Consider the following 16,900-nt stretch of genomic DNA (forward strand, 5'->3'; position numbering starts at 1 on the left):
TCTACAAACAGTTTGGAAAATAGAATATTTTTATTAGTAGGATTATGATTTTTGTCTGTGATAAAATATTTTTCAACTATTTTCATATATTTATTCCAGTTAAAGCCTTTAACCTTTTCATTAGACTTGCCACATTTGCCATACTTTATTCTGTATTAGATTAGATTCCCTACAGTATGGAAACAGGTCTTTCGGCCCAACAAGTCCTCACCAACCCTCCAAAGAGTAACCCATTCCCCTACATTTACCCCTGACTAATGTACCTAACACTATGGGCAGTTTAGCATGGTCAATTCACCTGACATGCACATCTTTCGATTGTGGGAGGAAACCGGAGCACCCAGAGGTAACCCAAGCAGACACAGGCAGAATGTGCAAACTCCACACAGACAGCCGCCCGAGGCTGGAATTGAACCCGGGTCCCTGGTGCTGTGAGGCAGCAATGCTAACCAGTGAGCCACCACGCCACCCCAATTGCATTGCTTGTATCACATATTTTTAAAATCTAGATATCTTTGTCATGGCATGTGGCTATTTTATATGGTGAAGAGGTATTTTACTTTAGATTGTACCAAAGGTTATGGCGTAAAGTTGACACAAAAATAAGACAACGCCATACTTTTGTCTGTAAGACCACATATTTGCTGTGCATTAGTTGACCTCCTACCTAACAGCTTTTCCAGCACAACATGGTGTGAGCGAGGACCAAGCAAAGAGGCTGCAAGAGGAAGGGAGAGTGGTGAGAGGGACACAACTGCTGACATAGCTTCGTGCTCCAAGAACTGACAGGGCTGAATTTTGGATTTTAATTCCATCTGATTAATCATGTCATCTTGCCGCTTGTCTGTTGGTTTTCTTTTAAGTGGGAGGCCACCAGTTCTTTACTTGTGAGTCAGACTTGCAGTAAACCTAATTTATTCAGCAGGTGGACACCACTTGATGGACCGGCACATGGCACAGAAGGAACACTGCTAAGCATCAGTTTCCCAGTCCTGCCTCTCTCCAAGTCAGAAATGCTTAACTTAAATGATCCCCTGAAATACTAACAATTTCTTTTTCCCAGATTCATATAACTATTAACCCACATATCCTGCTTCTCCCACATGATAATATCTGAGGCATGCATTGTCAAAACTTTTAGGATTCACTGTTTAATGCTAAAAATCATCTTTCTATTATTGATCAATAGCTTGCTCTATTACAACCATTTTTTAATATCTAAATTATCTATTTGTTGCCATACAATGCTTGTTCTAAACAACGCAGTCGTGACATAGCCTCGTCCCAGCTTGCATAAGCTCCTTCCAGGTGACGTGAAGAACCAACGGTAGAAATATAGTTCTGACGGCCATGTAATATTCTCCAGTTATCAAAGGTGAGTACGTCTCCTGGAATTAAAAACAGAAGACATGTTTCTTTAAGTGCAACCTTATAGAGGCAGATTCTATTCCATAAACTATTGACCAATGTCTGTAAACAACCACGGCATGTGATTATTTTCTTTGTCACTTTTTTTCATGGCTATCTCTCTCTTACACCACCGTGATGTTATCTCTCCCACCTTAATTTTTCCAATAATTTCACAGGATTTTAGGCTTTATAAGTAGGGTTATACAATTAAAAGCAAGTAAGTTACGTTAAATCTCTATAAACATTAGCTTGACCTCAACTGAGAATTATGTCCAATTCTTTGCACCACACTTCAGGAAGGATGTGAAGGCACTGAGAGTGTGTCATGTGATGATACTAAGGCTATAAGAGGTGTTATTCTTTTTTGAATGAAGAGAGGTTGAGACAGAGGTGCCAAACTACCTGTTCTATGACAATAAAGTAAACAGCTTGTGCAGCCTTGGGGCTTTTAAAAAAATGTTGGACCAATAGCAGCAGCATGAATGGGTGGAATCAGGCTCCCACAGAACTAGGCTTTTAGTTTAGTTTTCAGTAGTTGGGGTTTTGAATGTGTCATATGTTCCTCCCTGCAACTGCAAAATGTTTGAGTTTTCTCTCTCTCTCTGTCAGAATTTTCCTTGCTGTTCTTTCCTCCTGGACTGGAGACACATTGCACATCAGACAATCTATTTTACTGAATTTGTCTTTGCAAAGTGTGTTGTTATGTGATGTTGCTATACTGGAACAGTTGTTGTCTAACAGTTAAATAATCTGCTATTCTGTTAAGTTTTCCAATAGAGTTTAAGTTATTCTAATTCTTCTTTCTTTTGTTTGTATTTTAACTGGCTATTAGAATAAAGTGTGTTTTACCATTCAAATTACATCTGGAACACAACACTTTGCACTTCTTTTAAATGAGAGAAAATCAAGGGTCTAGTCTATTTTCTTGAACTATTTGAGTGGGGGCTTTGGTCTGACTAAAACTGAATTTTTTTGGAATTGTTCCAGTTTGAGAGAATTTCATTTACATGGAGAGACTGAAGAAGTGAAGAACTGGAGAAGAGAATGTTAAAAGGAGATTTGATAAATCTGTTTAAAATCATATGTATAAAGAAACTGTTTCTATTGGGTGCATGGGTGAATAAACAACACGCATCGATTTAAAGTGATTGGCAAAAGAACCAGAGTTAATATAAGGAAAATGGATGACAGGTTCTTCGGAAAGCACTTCATGATTTTTATTTCTTTCATACAAGGGATACTGGTGTTGTAGGCTGGGCCAATATTTATTGCCCAAAGTAATGTTAGGAAGTGAAATGCAGAACCAAGCAACAGCAAAGGAACAGTAATATATTTTTCCAAGTCAGGATGGTATGGGTCTTCGAGGGGAACTTGCAGGGGCTACTGCTGTCATGTACCTGCTGCCTCTTAGTTATGGAGAACTGTGTGTATCCCCCTGGCTAGACTGTTCCCTAATACCACTGCATTCCTGGATGATTCACCAAACAGCCCACCCCATCCCTGGAATGAATACATGTGGACAGACTAATGGGAATTTGCTTTGGAGAGTGCAAAGCCTCTGACAAAGGTATAAGTTCAGAAAGGAGGAGGAGAACTTCTTTAAGGTAGGCATCCTTGGAAGAGGATTCACAATGAGGTTAAAATCAACTTGGCAGAAGTGGGTACTGCAGATGTTGGAGATTAGAGTCAAGATTAGAGTGGTGCTGGAAAAGCACAGCATGACAGGCAGCACCCGAGGAGCAGGAAAATCGATGTTTCGGGCAAAAGCCCGTCATCAGGAATAATCTTGACTCTAATCTCTAGCATCTACAGTACAACTTCTGCAAAGTTCAGAAGGGAGTCTGGTCTGTCGGATGTTTGAATTGGCAGGTTCCTTTCTATTATTTGAAATTAGTCTGCCAGCCAATACTTCAGGCCAATGGTTGAGAGCCACCATTAATAGTGATTCCAGGGAACAGTGTTTGAGGAATGTAGTAAGAACACAGAGTTCCAAAACGTGGTGGGGTAGGAAAGGCTGACAAGGGAGAGGTCCAAGGATGTGCTACAGGGCCCAGCGTTGTTTGGTTACTCACTTTCTCCAATGTACACCAGAGTAGTTTAAGAAAAATAACTTATCTTGTTATCTTTTGACTATTCTGCTGCACCCAACTTGGTCTGATAGCATGTAAACCTTTTCCTATGCTTTTGTTAAATTCATGATTTTACGTTACACTGCCAACTATATCAAAGGGCCTTGATTTTCAATTGGAATCTCTGCCAATAGTATGAACCTTGGGCAAGATCAAAGTCAGTGAAGTTCAATACCATGAGGTGGTGACATTTTCAATGGGCTGGGTGTTAAAAAGTTGACTGTCATGCTCTTACAAAAAAATACAGTTCTTCAACTTTGCCCCATAACTAAACTGGAGCTAATATTTTTTATAAATTATGATTAAATATCTGAATCTATGCAAATAGCTAAAATGTGTACATAATTTGAAGCTCCTGGTCTTTGATAGTATTGCTTTTTGAACAGTACACAGGAAGTAAATCATTCATCACTAAACATGGCAGCACTTTTAAACAGAAATATTAAGCAGAAAAGATACTATGTGGGTAAACTCACCTGCCTCCATCTTGAAGGTAATTAGGTTTTCCGGCTTGTACATAAGATTCATGTAGTCCTTGAGAGCAGAAAAGAAAGGATGCACCAGTTCCACAGGGACATCAAAGATTGAGTCCCGAGTAGCGTTATTAAAGTTGATTTGAACAACCTTTCCCTTATGATCCAAACTATGCACAAATAAAGAGAGGGAGAAGTGTTGGTGATGAGGGAGAAAAGTATTAGACTGCAGCACTGAAGTCTCTTCAAATGGATTGGTCTTGCATTTGCTTTCTGAAATAAGTTCTCAGCCCATAACTATGGAATTATTAGCCAATAGATATCAGCACACTAAACAGAAGCAAAATGGCCAAAGTATAGAATAGCTTTTAGATGAATTGAATTAAATACAGTTGCTTTATTGACAAATTCAGACTCAAGCATACATTGATAATGCTGAATGAATCATGATCCTTGATTGAAACTGTCTCTCTAAAATAAATATTAAGTTCATTTTATGGTAACTTGATTTTATTTTGTTGATGGCCATAATGGTTTCTATTTATAGCTTCAGGCTCTTACTGTCAGAGCAAATTCACAATTGATTTCTTAAGCATTTGCAGGATTATTTAATCTTTCTTTTAATGTTTAGTTTATCTGTTGCTGTGCCTTGCACTTTATCAACTTCATGCCCAACCACCTTTGACTGCATATTCAGCTTCCTGCCATCATAAGTCCAGAAGAGGGATGTTCACTGATGACTGTACAGGGACCCAGGTTCGAATCCACCCTTGGGCGACTGTGTTGAGTTTGCACATTCTCCCCGCGTCTGTGTGGGTTTCCTCTGGGTGCTCTGGTTTCCTCCCACCTCCAAAGGTGTGCAGGTTAAGTGGACTGGCCATGCTAAATTGTCCCATAGAGTCCAGGGATGTGCATGCTAGATGGACTAGCCATAGGAAATGCAGAGTTACAAAGATTGGGTAGTGATTCTATGAATCTAAGATTCTATGAATATTCAGCACCAATTGCAAGTCCTCAGATACTGAAACAGTTGATGACCAAATGCGGCAAGACCCCAACAATATCCAGGTTTTGGCTGACAAGTAGCAAGGAAAATGCATGCCATACAAATGCAATGCAACAACCATAATTAACAAGAGAGAAACATTGCCTCTCAACATTCAATGGTGCTACCATTGGTGAATCAGAAGTTACCATAGAGCAGAAACTGAATTGGACTAGCCACATAAATACTATAGCTAAAAGAGAAGTCAGGAGCCAGGAATTACCTCTTGACTCCCCAGAGCATGTTCACCATCTACAGGAGTGTGATGGAATACTCCCCATTTGCGTGGATGGGTACAGGTCCAAAAACAGTGAAGAAGCTTGACACCATCCAGGTCAAAGCAACCCATTTGATTATTTCTGGCTGTGGTGCCAATCACTCTCTCCACCACCAACATTCAGTTGCATCAGTGTATAATGTTTACAAGATGCACTGCAGAAATTCACCAAGACTCCTTAGAGAGCATCTTCCAAACCTGTGACCACTACCATCTTCAAGGACACAGGTGGTGGTCAGATGGAAACACCACTACCTGCAAGCTCCCCTCCAAGCCACTCACCATCTTCGCTTGGAAATACATCAATGTTCCTGCATCACTGGCTCAAGATCCTGGAACTCCCTCCCAAGCAGCACTGCGGAGTTACTCACAGTGAGTACATTGTAGGAAAAAGAAAATACATTGTAAGGGTGCAGGAAAGCAGCTCAGCACCACTTTTTCAAGGGCAACTAGGGCTAGACAATAAATGTTGGCCCAGCAAATTATGTCCAGATCCCATAAATATATAAACAAAATTACGATGCCTTCCTCCTTTCTCATACTGGCACATTTAAATGCACTTCGATCACCAATTTCTCCCCACATTCTGCCTCCCCTCTGGTTTCTCTCATTCCTCTTCGATGTCTTTCACTTTTTCTCTTTCCTTTACCCTCCTCAAATGGGGCAAGTTCTTGTGTAAAAAGAGAAATCTGAAAACCCCAAATTTAACTGATGTATCACTGGCTCTGAACCATGAAGACAAAGTGAAGACAGTTGTACAGAAGACCTTGCCTACAAGTGAAGGTACTCTCTACAAAGCCTTCTCAATTCAATTCATTCCACTGGATGATATTTCTTAAACCCTGAAAAATACTTTTGCTACTGTGTCTCTGAGAATTTTATTACAGAAGCCACATATGTTGCAAACTGAGATAAACTACTCAAACAGTAGATAAATTAAAAACAATTTTCCTGCTTGAAATTGGGCTTATTTACTTGGAACTGAAAGCTAATCTCAGTAAGAATAACAATGAAACTATTGACAATTAAACCACCTAATATCTTATTGGAAGGAAAGCTGTTGTCGTCATGAGTCCGACTTAGATATGGTATCAGAGTTACAACAATTGCATTGATATTTAACTGCCTTCTGCTGCCCACCTGCATGGTGGTAAAAGTGTGAATGTCTAAGTGGTGGATAGGTGGTCAATTAGGTTGGTTGGTTTGACCTGAGTGGTGCTAAGCTTCTTGACTGTTGTTGGAGATACATTCATTGAGTAAGTGGGAAGCATTCCATCATACCCCATTCCCGATTTAAGTATGGAAGAGGATGAACAGGATGTGCTTGGAGGAAGGCTTTTTGAAAATAGCAGCAGCCAGAAACAAGCATGAAATGATCAATGAGTCATTACATCAAGTGACTCCAAATAAAATTGACTCGACTACCACACCTCCACCAACAGTGGCAGTAATGACATTGGAGCATTTGCAGTAACACATAATTCCCATAGATGGCGGTAACACTCAATGTTTGAAGCTTTTGGTATCTCCATAACAAGCATAACTTGTCTGAATTTTGTAAATAAATGGTTGTATTAGGAAGATTCAATATGCGAAAGCTGAAGGATCATACTGCACATATTGCCCTTTATTTCTATTCTGTTAGTGTGATCATGAACCCTTCTAACACAGAATTATCACATTTTAGTCATACATCAGTTATTAAAATAATCTAAGTCACAATTTAAAAATCTTTTCCATGGACCTTAATAACCTTGACATAACTGGATTTATAACAATTAGCATCTTCAATGAAAGGTGCTTCACAGGGGAAGATAAGGGGGAAAATGGCCAAACGCTTGGTCCCAAGGACAGTCTTAAGCAAGAAAGAGAGGTAGAGAGTCAGAGAGGCTCAGGGGGAAGAATTTCAAGCTTACAGCCTCTGCCTCAAAAGGACCAAATAAAATCAGAATGCTCAGTAAGCCAGAACTCAACAAGTTTAAATATCAGTGTTTAGATTAGAGTGGTGCTGGAAAAGCACAGCAGGTCAGGCAGCATCCGAGGAGCAGGAAAATCGACATTTTGGGCAAAAGCCCTTCATCAGGAATAGAGGCAGGAAGCCTGCAGGGTGGAGAGATAAATGGGGGGGAGGGGGGCTGGGGAGAAGGCAGCAAAGAGTACAATAGGTGAATGGAGGTGGGGATGGAGGTGATAGGTCAGAGGGGAGGGTGGTGCGGAGAGGTGAGAAGGGAGATTGGCAGGTAGGACAGGTCATGGGGATGGTGCTGAGCTGGAAGGTTGGAACTGGGGTAAGGTTGGCGGAGGGGAAATGACGAAACTGGTAAGTCCACATTGATGCCCTGGGGTTGAAGTGTTTAGATTAGATTAGATTACATACAGTGTGGAAACAGGCCCTTCGGCCCAACAAGTCCACACCGCCCCGCTGAAGCGCAACCCACCCATACCCCTACATTTACCCCTAACCTAACACAATGGGCAATTTAGCCTGGCCAATTCACCTGACCTGCACATCTTTGGACTGTGGGAGGAATCCGGAGCACCCGGAGGAAACCCACGCAGACACGGGGAGAACGTGAGGGAGGAGGTGTTCCGAGGCAAAAGATGAGGTGTTCTTCCTCCAGGTGTTGAATGGTGAGGGAGCAGAGGTGGAGGAGGCCCAGGACCAGCATTTCCTTGGCAGAGTGGGAGGGGGAGTTGAAATGTTGGCTACGGGGTGGTAGGGTTGATTGGTGCAGGTATCCCGGAGATGTTTGCTAAACGCTCTGCGAGGAGGTATCCAGTCTCCCCAATGTAATGGAGGCCACATCGGATACAATAAATGACATTGGTGGATGTGCAGGTGAAACTTTGATGGATGTGGAAGGCTCCTTTGGAGCCTTGGATGGAGGTGAGGGAGGAGGTGTGGGCGCAGGTTTTACAATTCCTGTGGTGGCAGGGGAGGGTGCCAGGAAGGGAGGGTAGATTGTTGGGGGCTGTGGACCTGACCAGGTAGTCACGGAGGGAACAGTCTTTGTGGAAAGGGGTGGGGAGGGAAATATACCTCTGGTTGTGGGGTCCATTTGGAGGTGGTGGAAATGTCTGCAGATGATGCGGTTTATGCGAAGGTTGGTAGGGTGGAAAGTGAGGACCGGGGCGTTCTGTTCTTGTTACAGTTGGAGGGGTGCAGTTCGAGGGCAGAGGTGTGGGATGTGGATGAGATGCATTGGAGAGCATCTTCAGCCATGTGGGAAAGGAAATTGCGGTCTCTAAAGAAGGAGCCATCTGGTGTTTCTGTGGTGGAACTGGTCCTCCTGGGAGCAGATACAGCGGAGGTGGAGGAATTGGGAATACGGGATGACATTTTTGTAGGAGATAGGGTGGGAAAATATGTAATCCACGTAACTGTGGGAGTCGGTGGGTTTGTAAAAAATGTAAGTGTCAAGTCTATTGTCATTAATGGAGATGGTGAGGTCCAGGAAGGGGAGGGAGGTGTCAGAGATGGTCCAGGTGAATTTAAAGTCGGGGTGGAATGTGTTGGTGAAATTGATGAACTGCTCAACCTCTTCGTGGGAGAACGAGGTGGCGCTGATGCAGTCATCAATGTAGCAGAGGAAGAGGTGGGGAGTGGTGCCGGTGTAACTACGGAAAATGGACTGTTCTATGTAGCCAACAAAGAGACAGGCATAGCTGGGGCCCATACACGTGCCCATAGCTACCCCTTTGGTCTGGTGGAAGTGGGAGGATTTGAAGGAGAAATTGTTAAGAGGACCAGTTCAGCCAAACAAATGAGAGTGTCAGTGGAAGGGTACTGTTGGGGATGTCGGGAGAGGAAAACGGAGGGCTTGGAGGCCCTGGTTATGGCAGATGGAGGTGTAGAGGAATTAGATGTCCATGGTGAAGATGAGGTGTTGGGGGCCAGGGAAACGGATGTCTTGGAGGAGGTGGAGGGTGTTAGTGGTGTCTTGAACGTATGTGGGGAGTTCCTGGACTAGGGGGGATAGGACAGTGTCGAGGTAGGTGGAGATGAGTTCGGTGGAGCGGGAGCATGTTGAGACAATGGGTCAGCTGGGGTGGTCAGGCTTGTGGGTCTTGGGAAGGAGGTAGAATCAGGTGGTGCGGGGTTCCCGGACTACAAGGTCGGAAGCTGTGGGTGGGAGATCTCCTGAGGTGATGAGGTTCTGTATAGTCTGGGAGATGATGGTTTGGTGATGGGGGGTGGGGTCATGGTCGAGGGAGTGGTAGGAGGAGGTGTCCTTGAGTTGGCACCTGGCTTCAGCGGTGTAGAGGTCAGTGCGCCAAACTACCACAGCACTCCCTTTATCAGCTGGTTTGATGGCGATGTTGGGATTGGAGCAGAGGGAGTGGAGGGCTGTGCGTGGTGAGGGTGAGAGGTTGGAGTGGGGGAACGGGTAATACTGTTTGAGGCAGTTAATGTCTTGGCGGCAGTTGGAAATGAAGAGACAGAGGGCAGGTAATAGGCTAGCGTGGGGTATCCAGGTGGATGGTGTGTGCTGGAGATGAGTAATGGTGGGCAGGAGTCCTGATTGTAAAAACAAGCTCGGAGGCAGAGGCGCCAGAAGAAGTATTCAATGTCACGACATGTATAAAATTCATCAATGTGTGGACGGAGGGGGATAAAGGTAAAGCCTTTGCTGAGGACTGATTGTTCATCCTCAGTGAGGGGGAGGTTTGAGGGAATGGTGAAAACTCAGCAGGGCTGGGAGCTAGGTCCTGGTGTGGGTGTGGAGCTGGGAGTGGGAGCGGAGTCTGTAACTGGAGTGGGCGTGGTGGTAGGGAGAATGGGGGTGGAGTCATGAGCAGGGGTGGTGTTCCCCTCAGGACTCTGGGGGGGCGGGAATGGTGACAGTGGGATCTGTGGGGGGCGTGTCAGCAGTATGCAGGTGAGTGGCGTTGTTGAGGGCGCGAACACGGCAGTGGGGGGACAGAAGTCGCTGAGTGTATGACATCAGCGATGATATGGGGGGTAGGAAGTGATATCACGTGTGGTGCATGAGGAATCATTTGGAGCGGAAGTGGCTGTGGAAGTGGCCATGATGGTGGCAGAAATGATGTCATCGATCGCTGGGGGATGTTCGCTATACTAGCCACGTGGCTAATGGCATTTGAGCAGTTCCAGAGGCATCTTCTGGAATGTTTGAGGAGTGCTGATTATGGAGGTGGTTGTGTAAAAGTTTGTTGTACTTACAGTTTTTGATGTTTGAGATGGTGTTGAAATACTGTTTGTTGAGAGTATGAATTTTTCTTAGAATATAGTACAGAAGGGGTCCTTTGCAGTTCTGAGAGAGTGTGGCCCTCAGCTGAGGCAGGGCTGAATGTAGAGAGGTTAGGTCTTCCAACACTGCCAGCAGCAAAGTACCCTTCAGTTACTTCTTTATTCTTAAATCTCCACAGGTTCTGTCTCTCTTTGACCAGTTAATACTTCATTAAGATTTATATTGATGTTCTATAGGCAACCTTGACACTCTTTCATGAATATTAAATATCATGCAGGGCTCTGAGGCTGAAGGACATTGTAGAAATAGGAATGGGTGAGGCTATTGAAAATTTTAAACAAAAGGATGAGGATTTGAAGATCAAGGTGATATTTGACCAGGAGCTGATGTCTGAGAAAGTGAGGATGGCCAGGATGTAGATCAGTGAGCACAAAAGTGATAGGTAAGAGTCATTTGGTATGAGTGACAATATGGGCAGCTCTGTGTTGGTTATGGTCCTGGAAGACATTAAGAATTTTGAAAAAGAAATATGAATTTCACAATGACCAATGAAATGAAACATCAAGATTCCACATTTTAAGATATTATCAAGACAAAAGAGCTAAAATCAAAGAAACTAAGCATAACAAGGCAACTACTGCATTAAAATAATTAACACAACCATGATACTCATGACCCATTTGTATATTACACTGTGATTTTAGCAGTCTTTTTTTAGCTTTGGAGATTTAAGTCCAAATTCTCCCTTCTACCTGCCACATTAGGGTGAATTGCCCAGTGTCCTTTTAAAAGTCACTCAGTCTTCCAACACTGCCAGCAGCAAAGTACCCTTCAGTAACTTCCTTATTCTTAAATCTCCACGGGTTCTGTCTCTCTTTGACCAGTTAATACTTCATTAAGATTTATATTGTTGTTCTACTAGGCAACCTTGACACTCTTTCATCTGTTCACAAATGATTTTCATTGCTTTTTGTCTCCCCACATAGTTCATGCTTTGTGCAATTATTTCTTAGAAAGTGCTTTATCGTTTTGAAGATTTAATTTATGTTTAAGAGCCTTCCTCATAGCTGTCTGGCATTAGCACAAGATGCAGCTGTGCCTTTTAAAAGAGTTGTTGTATTCCATCATTTGCTTTAAGTAATGTTGTTATCTGTGTTCTCACACCTTGTTCATGCTTTTATAACATGTTTTAGTTTTACGTTTATGAGGCAAAGTAGGCACAATCTTCACAATTACAGGGCTGGAAATTAAACTGTATTCTGAATTAATTCTAGACAAAAGAGTGAGTAAATGATTCCCATCAGTACATCTTTTCAATATTTCTCTTAATTTAGCATATTTTCTGGGAGGAGGTTCAGTTATTGACCAGCATCAATAATTTTGCTGAACCAATTAATCTAAGAAAAACAAATGGAATGTGATGGCCTAGTGATATTGTCACTAAACTATTAATCTGTAGACACAGATAATGTTCTGGGGATCTGTGGTGGAATATGACTTCAATAAAAATCTGGAATTAAAAGTCTGATGGGTGACCACAAAACCATAGTCAGTTGTTGGGAACAACCTATCCTGTTCACTAATCTCCTTTAGGTCAAGAAACTGCCATCCTTACTTGGCCTGGCCTACATGTGACTCTAAATCCACAGCAACATGGTTGATTCCCAATTGCCCCTTGGGCAGTTAGGAATGGGCAGTGAATGCTAGCCTAGCCAGCGATGCCCACACTCTGAATGAATAAGAAAAAACAATTTGCTTGCCTGCCTCACAAGACAAGAAAGTGGCTATTTCCTTCTGAAACAGCAAAATTCACAATTTCCTGTATCCTGTGTTACTCTATTAATCTTTACACATGAAACAACTCTAGCCTTCAGACTGTTTCACTTACTTTTCTGAGGAGGGCCAATTTCTTCCCCTGGGCCAATCTTTTCACTTTGATCTGATCTCACATCTCTAGCATTTATGTTTTGAGTTCATTAAGGCTGTTGATAAAGTGGTCATGAGACATTCTGTATTTGTCAGTCATTACTGCAGCTTCTCTTATTTAGAAACATTATGGTCTTCCAGATGCAATTTCATTCCAAAATGAATATTTATAAATTCTTCCATTAGCATTCTGTCTCTAAGGTTTTCAAAGTCTTGTTCTAGTCTTAATAGAACTATACCATCTCTCAAATATTATTTCCTTTTCTGTAGCAATATCCACAAGATCTGACTTCCTCAGGTTTCTAAATTACTGTAAGTTCCAGCACGAAATTGTAGGCATTGAAGAAAGCAGCTTTCACTCTATCATAATTACAAAAAGAAATGTGTACATCTAAAGCCTTGTCCACAAGCACATTTTTCAATAAAACAATCCAACTTCTCCTTGGCCAATGCAGTTTTATAGTAATTTTGTCAAATGATTCAAGTACGCTTCAACTCCTTCCTCACTGACTGATTTTGCCAAATCAAAACCAGGAGTTAAAAGCTGACTCGTTGTCAAGTTGTCTTGCCAGCCCCTGTTCACACAATCAATTTTTTCTTTCGAGTTCAAATTTTCTGTCCAACTTTTCCATTTAGATTTATCTCTATTGCTCTCTCTTGCTCTCTTCTTGAAATTAAAGATTTTCCTGTGGTTTAGTTCAAGTTCCACTTTTCACATTTTCTTTCTCAAATTAGAATTTTTTTTATTTCTGACTCAAACCCCAGTTGCTTCTTTAAATTCGAGCCAACTCAACCTGAGTGCTAGTGGGGTCACTCGCTTTCCTTTCAAAATTCAACCACTGAGTCAATATTTTTAACAATTTCTACTTTTACCTGCCAGTGCTGTCGGTGCCACAGACTTCAAATTAACTTTTGTTAACTGTTGTAAGGCATTGACAGGCTGATCATCCTGCTCCAGAAATACCTACATTTTGAATCTAGCTATGTTGACTTTTCACTGAATAAAGCAAAAGTAGCTGGAACTTTGTTTGTTTAATCCCTGGAACATCTAATGTGCCTTTTTCATAGCCTCTGGATTTGCATTCCAAACGAGCCCACAATTTGTCATGGCTCCCTATAGAGACTAAGAACTTTTAAAATATATGATTTCTCACTGACAGACAGAGCGAATTACACCAATGGGATTTCACATGAAGACTTTTACTAGAACAAAATAAAATCAACATCAACTAAACATTAAAAAACTGAAAGAACTGTGGATCTGAATATCAGAAACAAGAACTGAAATTGCTGGAAAAACTGAACAGGTCTGGCAGCATCTGTGGAGAGAAATGAGAGTTAAAATGTTTTAGGTTCAGTGACCCTTCTTCAAAACTAAATATTACTTAGTGAGCAACTAACTAAGCCATAGGAATGTACCATCTAATTTACTAATTAACACAAGCAAGAACCTGCATCATTAAGCCATGCTCTCAGCAGATATGTAGATTTTAGATTCAAGTCCAAATCTGACTTGATGTTTTGAGCAGGGTCTCTCTCCCTGTCACATCAAGATGAATCTTCCACTGTCGCTTTGAAAATCTCTTCACTCAGTCTCTCAGCACTTCAAGCAGCGGGGCGTTTTCTGGTGAGTTGTTCCTTTATAGAGTGAAACATTTCCTACCAGTTTGGTCTGGCATAGGTCTTTTCAATTAGCTTCACACAGCAGCAACTGTTTTTGTCTTCATGTCTTTCTGTCTGACTGAGATTGAGAGTCTGTGACCAGAAAGAACAACTACTTTTCTATGACGTAAAGGTGTAGAATTTGGTATTTAAGTTTCTTATGCTTTTGACCTGAATCTCTGTTCCCCTGACAACCAAATCATATCCGTCTGTTTCTAGGCAGAGTTCAATATGATCACTAATCCTCATTTTAGATTAATAAATAATTTAAATTTGTGGAGTTTTGTATTTGAAACAATATCCTTAAGTTTATGGAAGATAGAATATCTGAGACCATACAGGTATGCATTAGAGTAGCCAAGTCTAGAAGGAACACAATGACATGAGGAATGTAGCATTAGATGAGCTGAAGCAGGGTTGAAAGTTGGTGATACTACAGAGATAGAAATGGGTAGCCTGAATGTTGATGCAAGTATATTGTCAGAGCTCACCAAACATGGCACAAAGATGTGAGCAAACTAGTTCGGTCTCGTACAGTTGCCAGTGAAAGGGGTGCGTCAGTACCTAGGGAATGGTCTTCCCAATATTCAATTGGAATAATTTTCGGCTCCCCAATACTGATTATTGGATAAATGATCTGATTATTTAGCAACAGTGGAATAAAGAGGTAGTGATGAGGTGAACCTGGGTTATATCAGTGTAAACATGTAAACCCGTGCTGATTTTAGTTGATGTTGCTGAAGTATAGCACGGTTTAGCTTGTCGTTGAGAAACAATACGAGGTTGAGGATAGATCCTTTAGGTGATGCAAGGGTTCACACTTCAACAGTGGGACAATACATCATTGAATTAATATCCTGGCTATACTTAGGTCAGAATGGAGCCAAGCAAGGACAATCATTTACCCAGCTGGATGACAGTGGACAGTCATTGGAGTCATTGTGATCACTCAAGTTAAAAAGTTTGTGAGGCAAGGAGGACAAGACAAATTTACCTTTGTCACAGTCACACAAAATATTGCTAGTGCCTTTATTAAGGACCATTTTGGGGCTTTGCTGGGACACAAACCTAATTGAGGAGATTCTAGCCTGAGTTTCCACAATAATAATTTGTTGGGTGACAACATAGTCAAGGGTTTTGGAGGGAATAGGGAGGGTGTCAAGGAAAATGGGGATGAGATATGGTATTTTAAGAAGATAGGTGATGACAGAAGATTTTAAGGAGAAACGGACAACACCTGATAAGAAATAGCTATTTACAATATCAGCATTCAATGGGGTCAGACTGACAGTTTAGATCAGAGTGGTGCTGGAAAAGCACAGCAAGTCAGGCAGCATCCGAGGAGCAGGAAAATCGACGTTTCGGGCTAAAGCCCTTCATGAGACTTTCAACCACACTAGTTTGAAAAGTCTGAATTTCATCCGATGTTGAAAACCAGTCAGATACAACAGGTTTGTGTCTTAATGTCCCTACTCTTGACTAGGTTTAGGGTCAAGTTCCACCTGTTCCAGAGGTGTGTTATAATGTGTCTGAACAAGATGATTTAAAATAATCACAATTGGACTAGGAAGGAGATGTTGGGTAGTTGACGCAGAAGGAAGTGGGAATCCACGGGCCAGATGCGAGGAGATGGTAGAAAAAAACTAGAGAAAATGTAATCTGAAGAGGAGAACTTTGGGGAGTTTTGAAGAGGTTTGGAGCAGTGGTAGGGCAGATGGGGAGCCCTGAGTGGGAAAGCAGTAGAGTGAGGTGATCAGATAGTCTCTAGCTTAGCAAGAAAGAAATCCATGAGCTCCTCTCACTTGATGGTGGAAATGAGGGCGACGAGGATGGGAGAGAGGTTTAAAGAAACACTTTACAGCAAAGTAAAGAAAATGAGGATTATTTTAGCAATCCAGGATGATCCTGGATCAGTTAGTTGTTTTAGCAGGTCAACAGGACCCAATGATGCTTTATTTGGTCCAGTCAGATAGAACTGATCTCTCACCTTCACCTGGTCCATTTCTGACTCTTCCCTTCCTTAACTCCTCTATTTCTATTTCTGGGGATAGGCTATCTGCCAACATCCATTACAAATTTAATGACTTGCAAAATGAGTAGTGGACTTGCTCACACTTTGTTTCCTTTAAGGACTATGTTCCATTTCCCAGTTTCACCATCTCAATTGCATTAGTTCCAATGATGCCAGTTTCCACAGTAGTGCTTTTAATATGTTCTTCAAGGCGCTATGCCCATAACACCTGCCGTGCAACTGCAGAAGACTTAAAATTTGCCGCTTTGCTTTCTGCCTTGTCATTGTCCAAGACCCCAAACACACTTTCCAATTGAAGTAGCAATTTACTTTTACATCTTTCAATCTAATCTACTGTATTAGCTGCTCACAATGCAATACTTTACATTGGCGAGGCCATTTGCAAACTAGGTCACTCTGTGCAGAACACCTCCACTCTGTTTGCAAGAATGTTATCAATTTTCGAGTTGCTTGCCGTTTCAATATATCATTCTGCTCTAACACCAATATTTATGTCCTAGGCCTGCTGCACAGCATCTTATTTTCAGCCGAGGCACTTTGCAGCCTTCAGGACTTAACATTGAGCAAAGGCTAGACAATCAAGAATTTGAAAGTGCATTGTCCTCTTTTCATCTCAATGAAACAACTGACAAACATTTGCTGGTTCACTTCTCATGACAATGTCCTAAACAATCAGACAACCTGATTTAAACAAAGCTTGGTAGTTAACGGGTGCATCAACTATGGTAGCTTC

General features: G+C 41.9%; 1 protein-coding gene across 3 annotated transcripts in view; it reads right to left on the minus strand.

The window, feature by feature from the left end:
* bbox1 (gamma-butyrobetaine hydroxylase 1) overlaps positions 1–16,900 on the minus strand; it is a 346,924-nt gene that overhangs the window by 122,144 nt on the left and 207,880 nt on the right. For 2 of the 3 annotated variants that reach the window (XR_015760109.1, XM_087996317.1), the window contains exons 7-8: positions 4,016–4,182; positions 1,244–1,388 (exon numbers count right to left, since the gene is read on the minus strand). Coding sequence is in view for 2 of the 3 variants with exons in the window: in XM_087996317.1 (XP_087852443.1) it covers positions 1,244–1,388; positions 4,016–4,182 (312 nt within the window). In the remaining variant the exon portion in view is untranslated. Of the gene's footprint in view, positions 1–11; positions 1,389–4,015; positions 4,183–16,900 lie in introns of those variants that run through there. The other variant, XM_087996316.1, reaches the window with a different exon arrangement.

Source organism: Chiloscyllium plagiosum, unplaced genomic scaffold, assembly GCF_037043375.1.
Source record: "Chiloscyllium plagiosum isolate Xiang-an unplaced genomic scaffold, Cpla_swu_hap1 HiC_scaffold_18, whole genome shotgun sequence".
Classification (NCBI taxonomy): Eukaryota; Metazoa; Chordata; class Chondrichthyes; order Orectolobiformes; family Hemiscylliidae; genus Chiloscyllium; species Chiloscyllium plagiosum.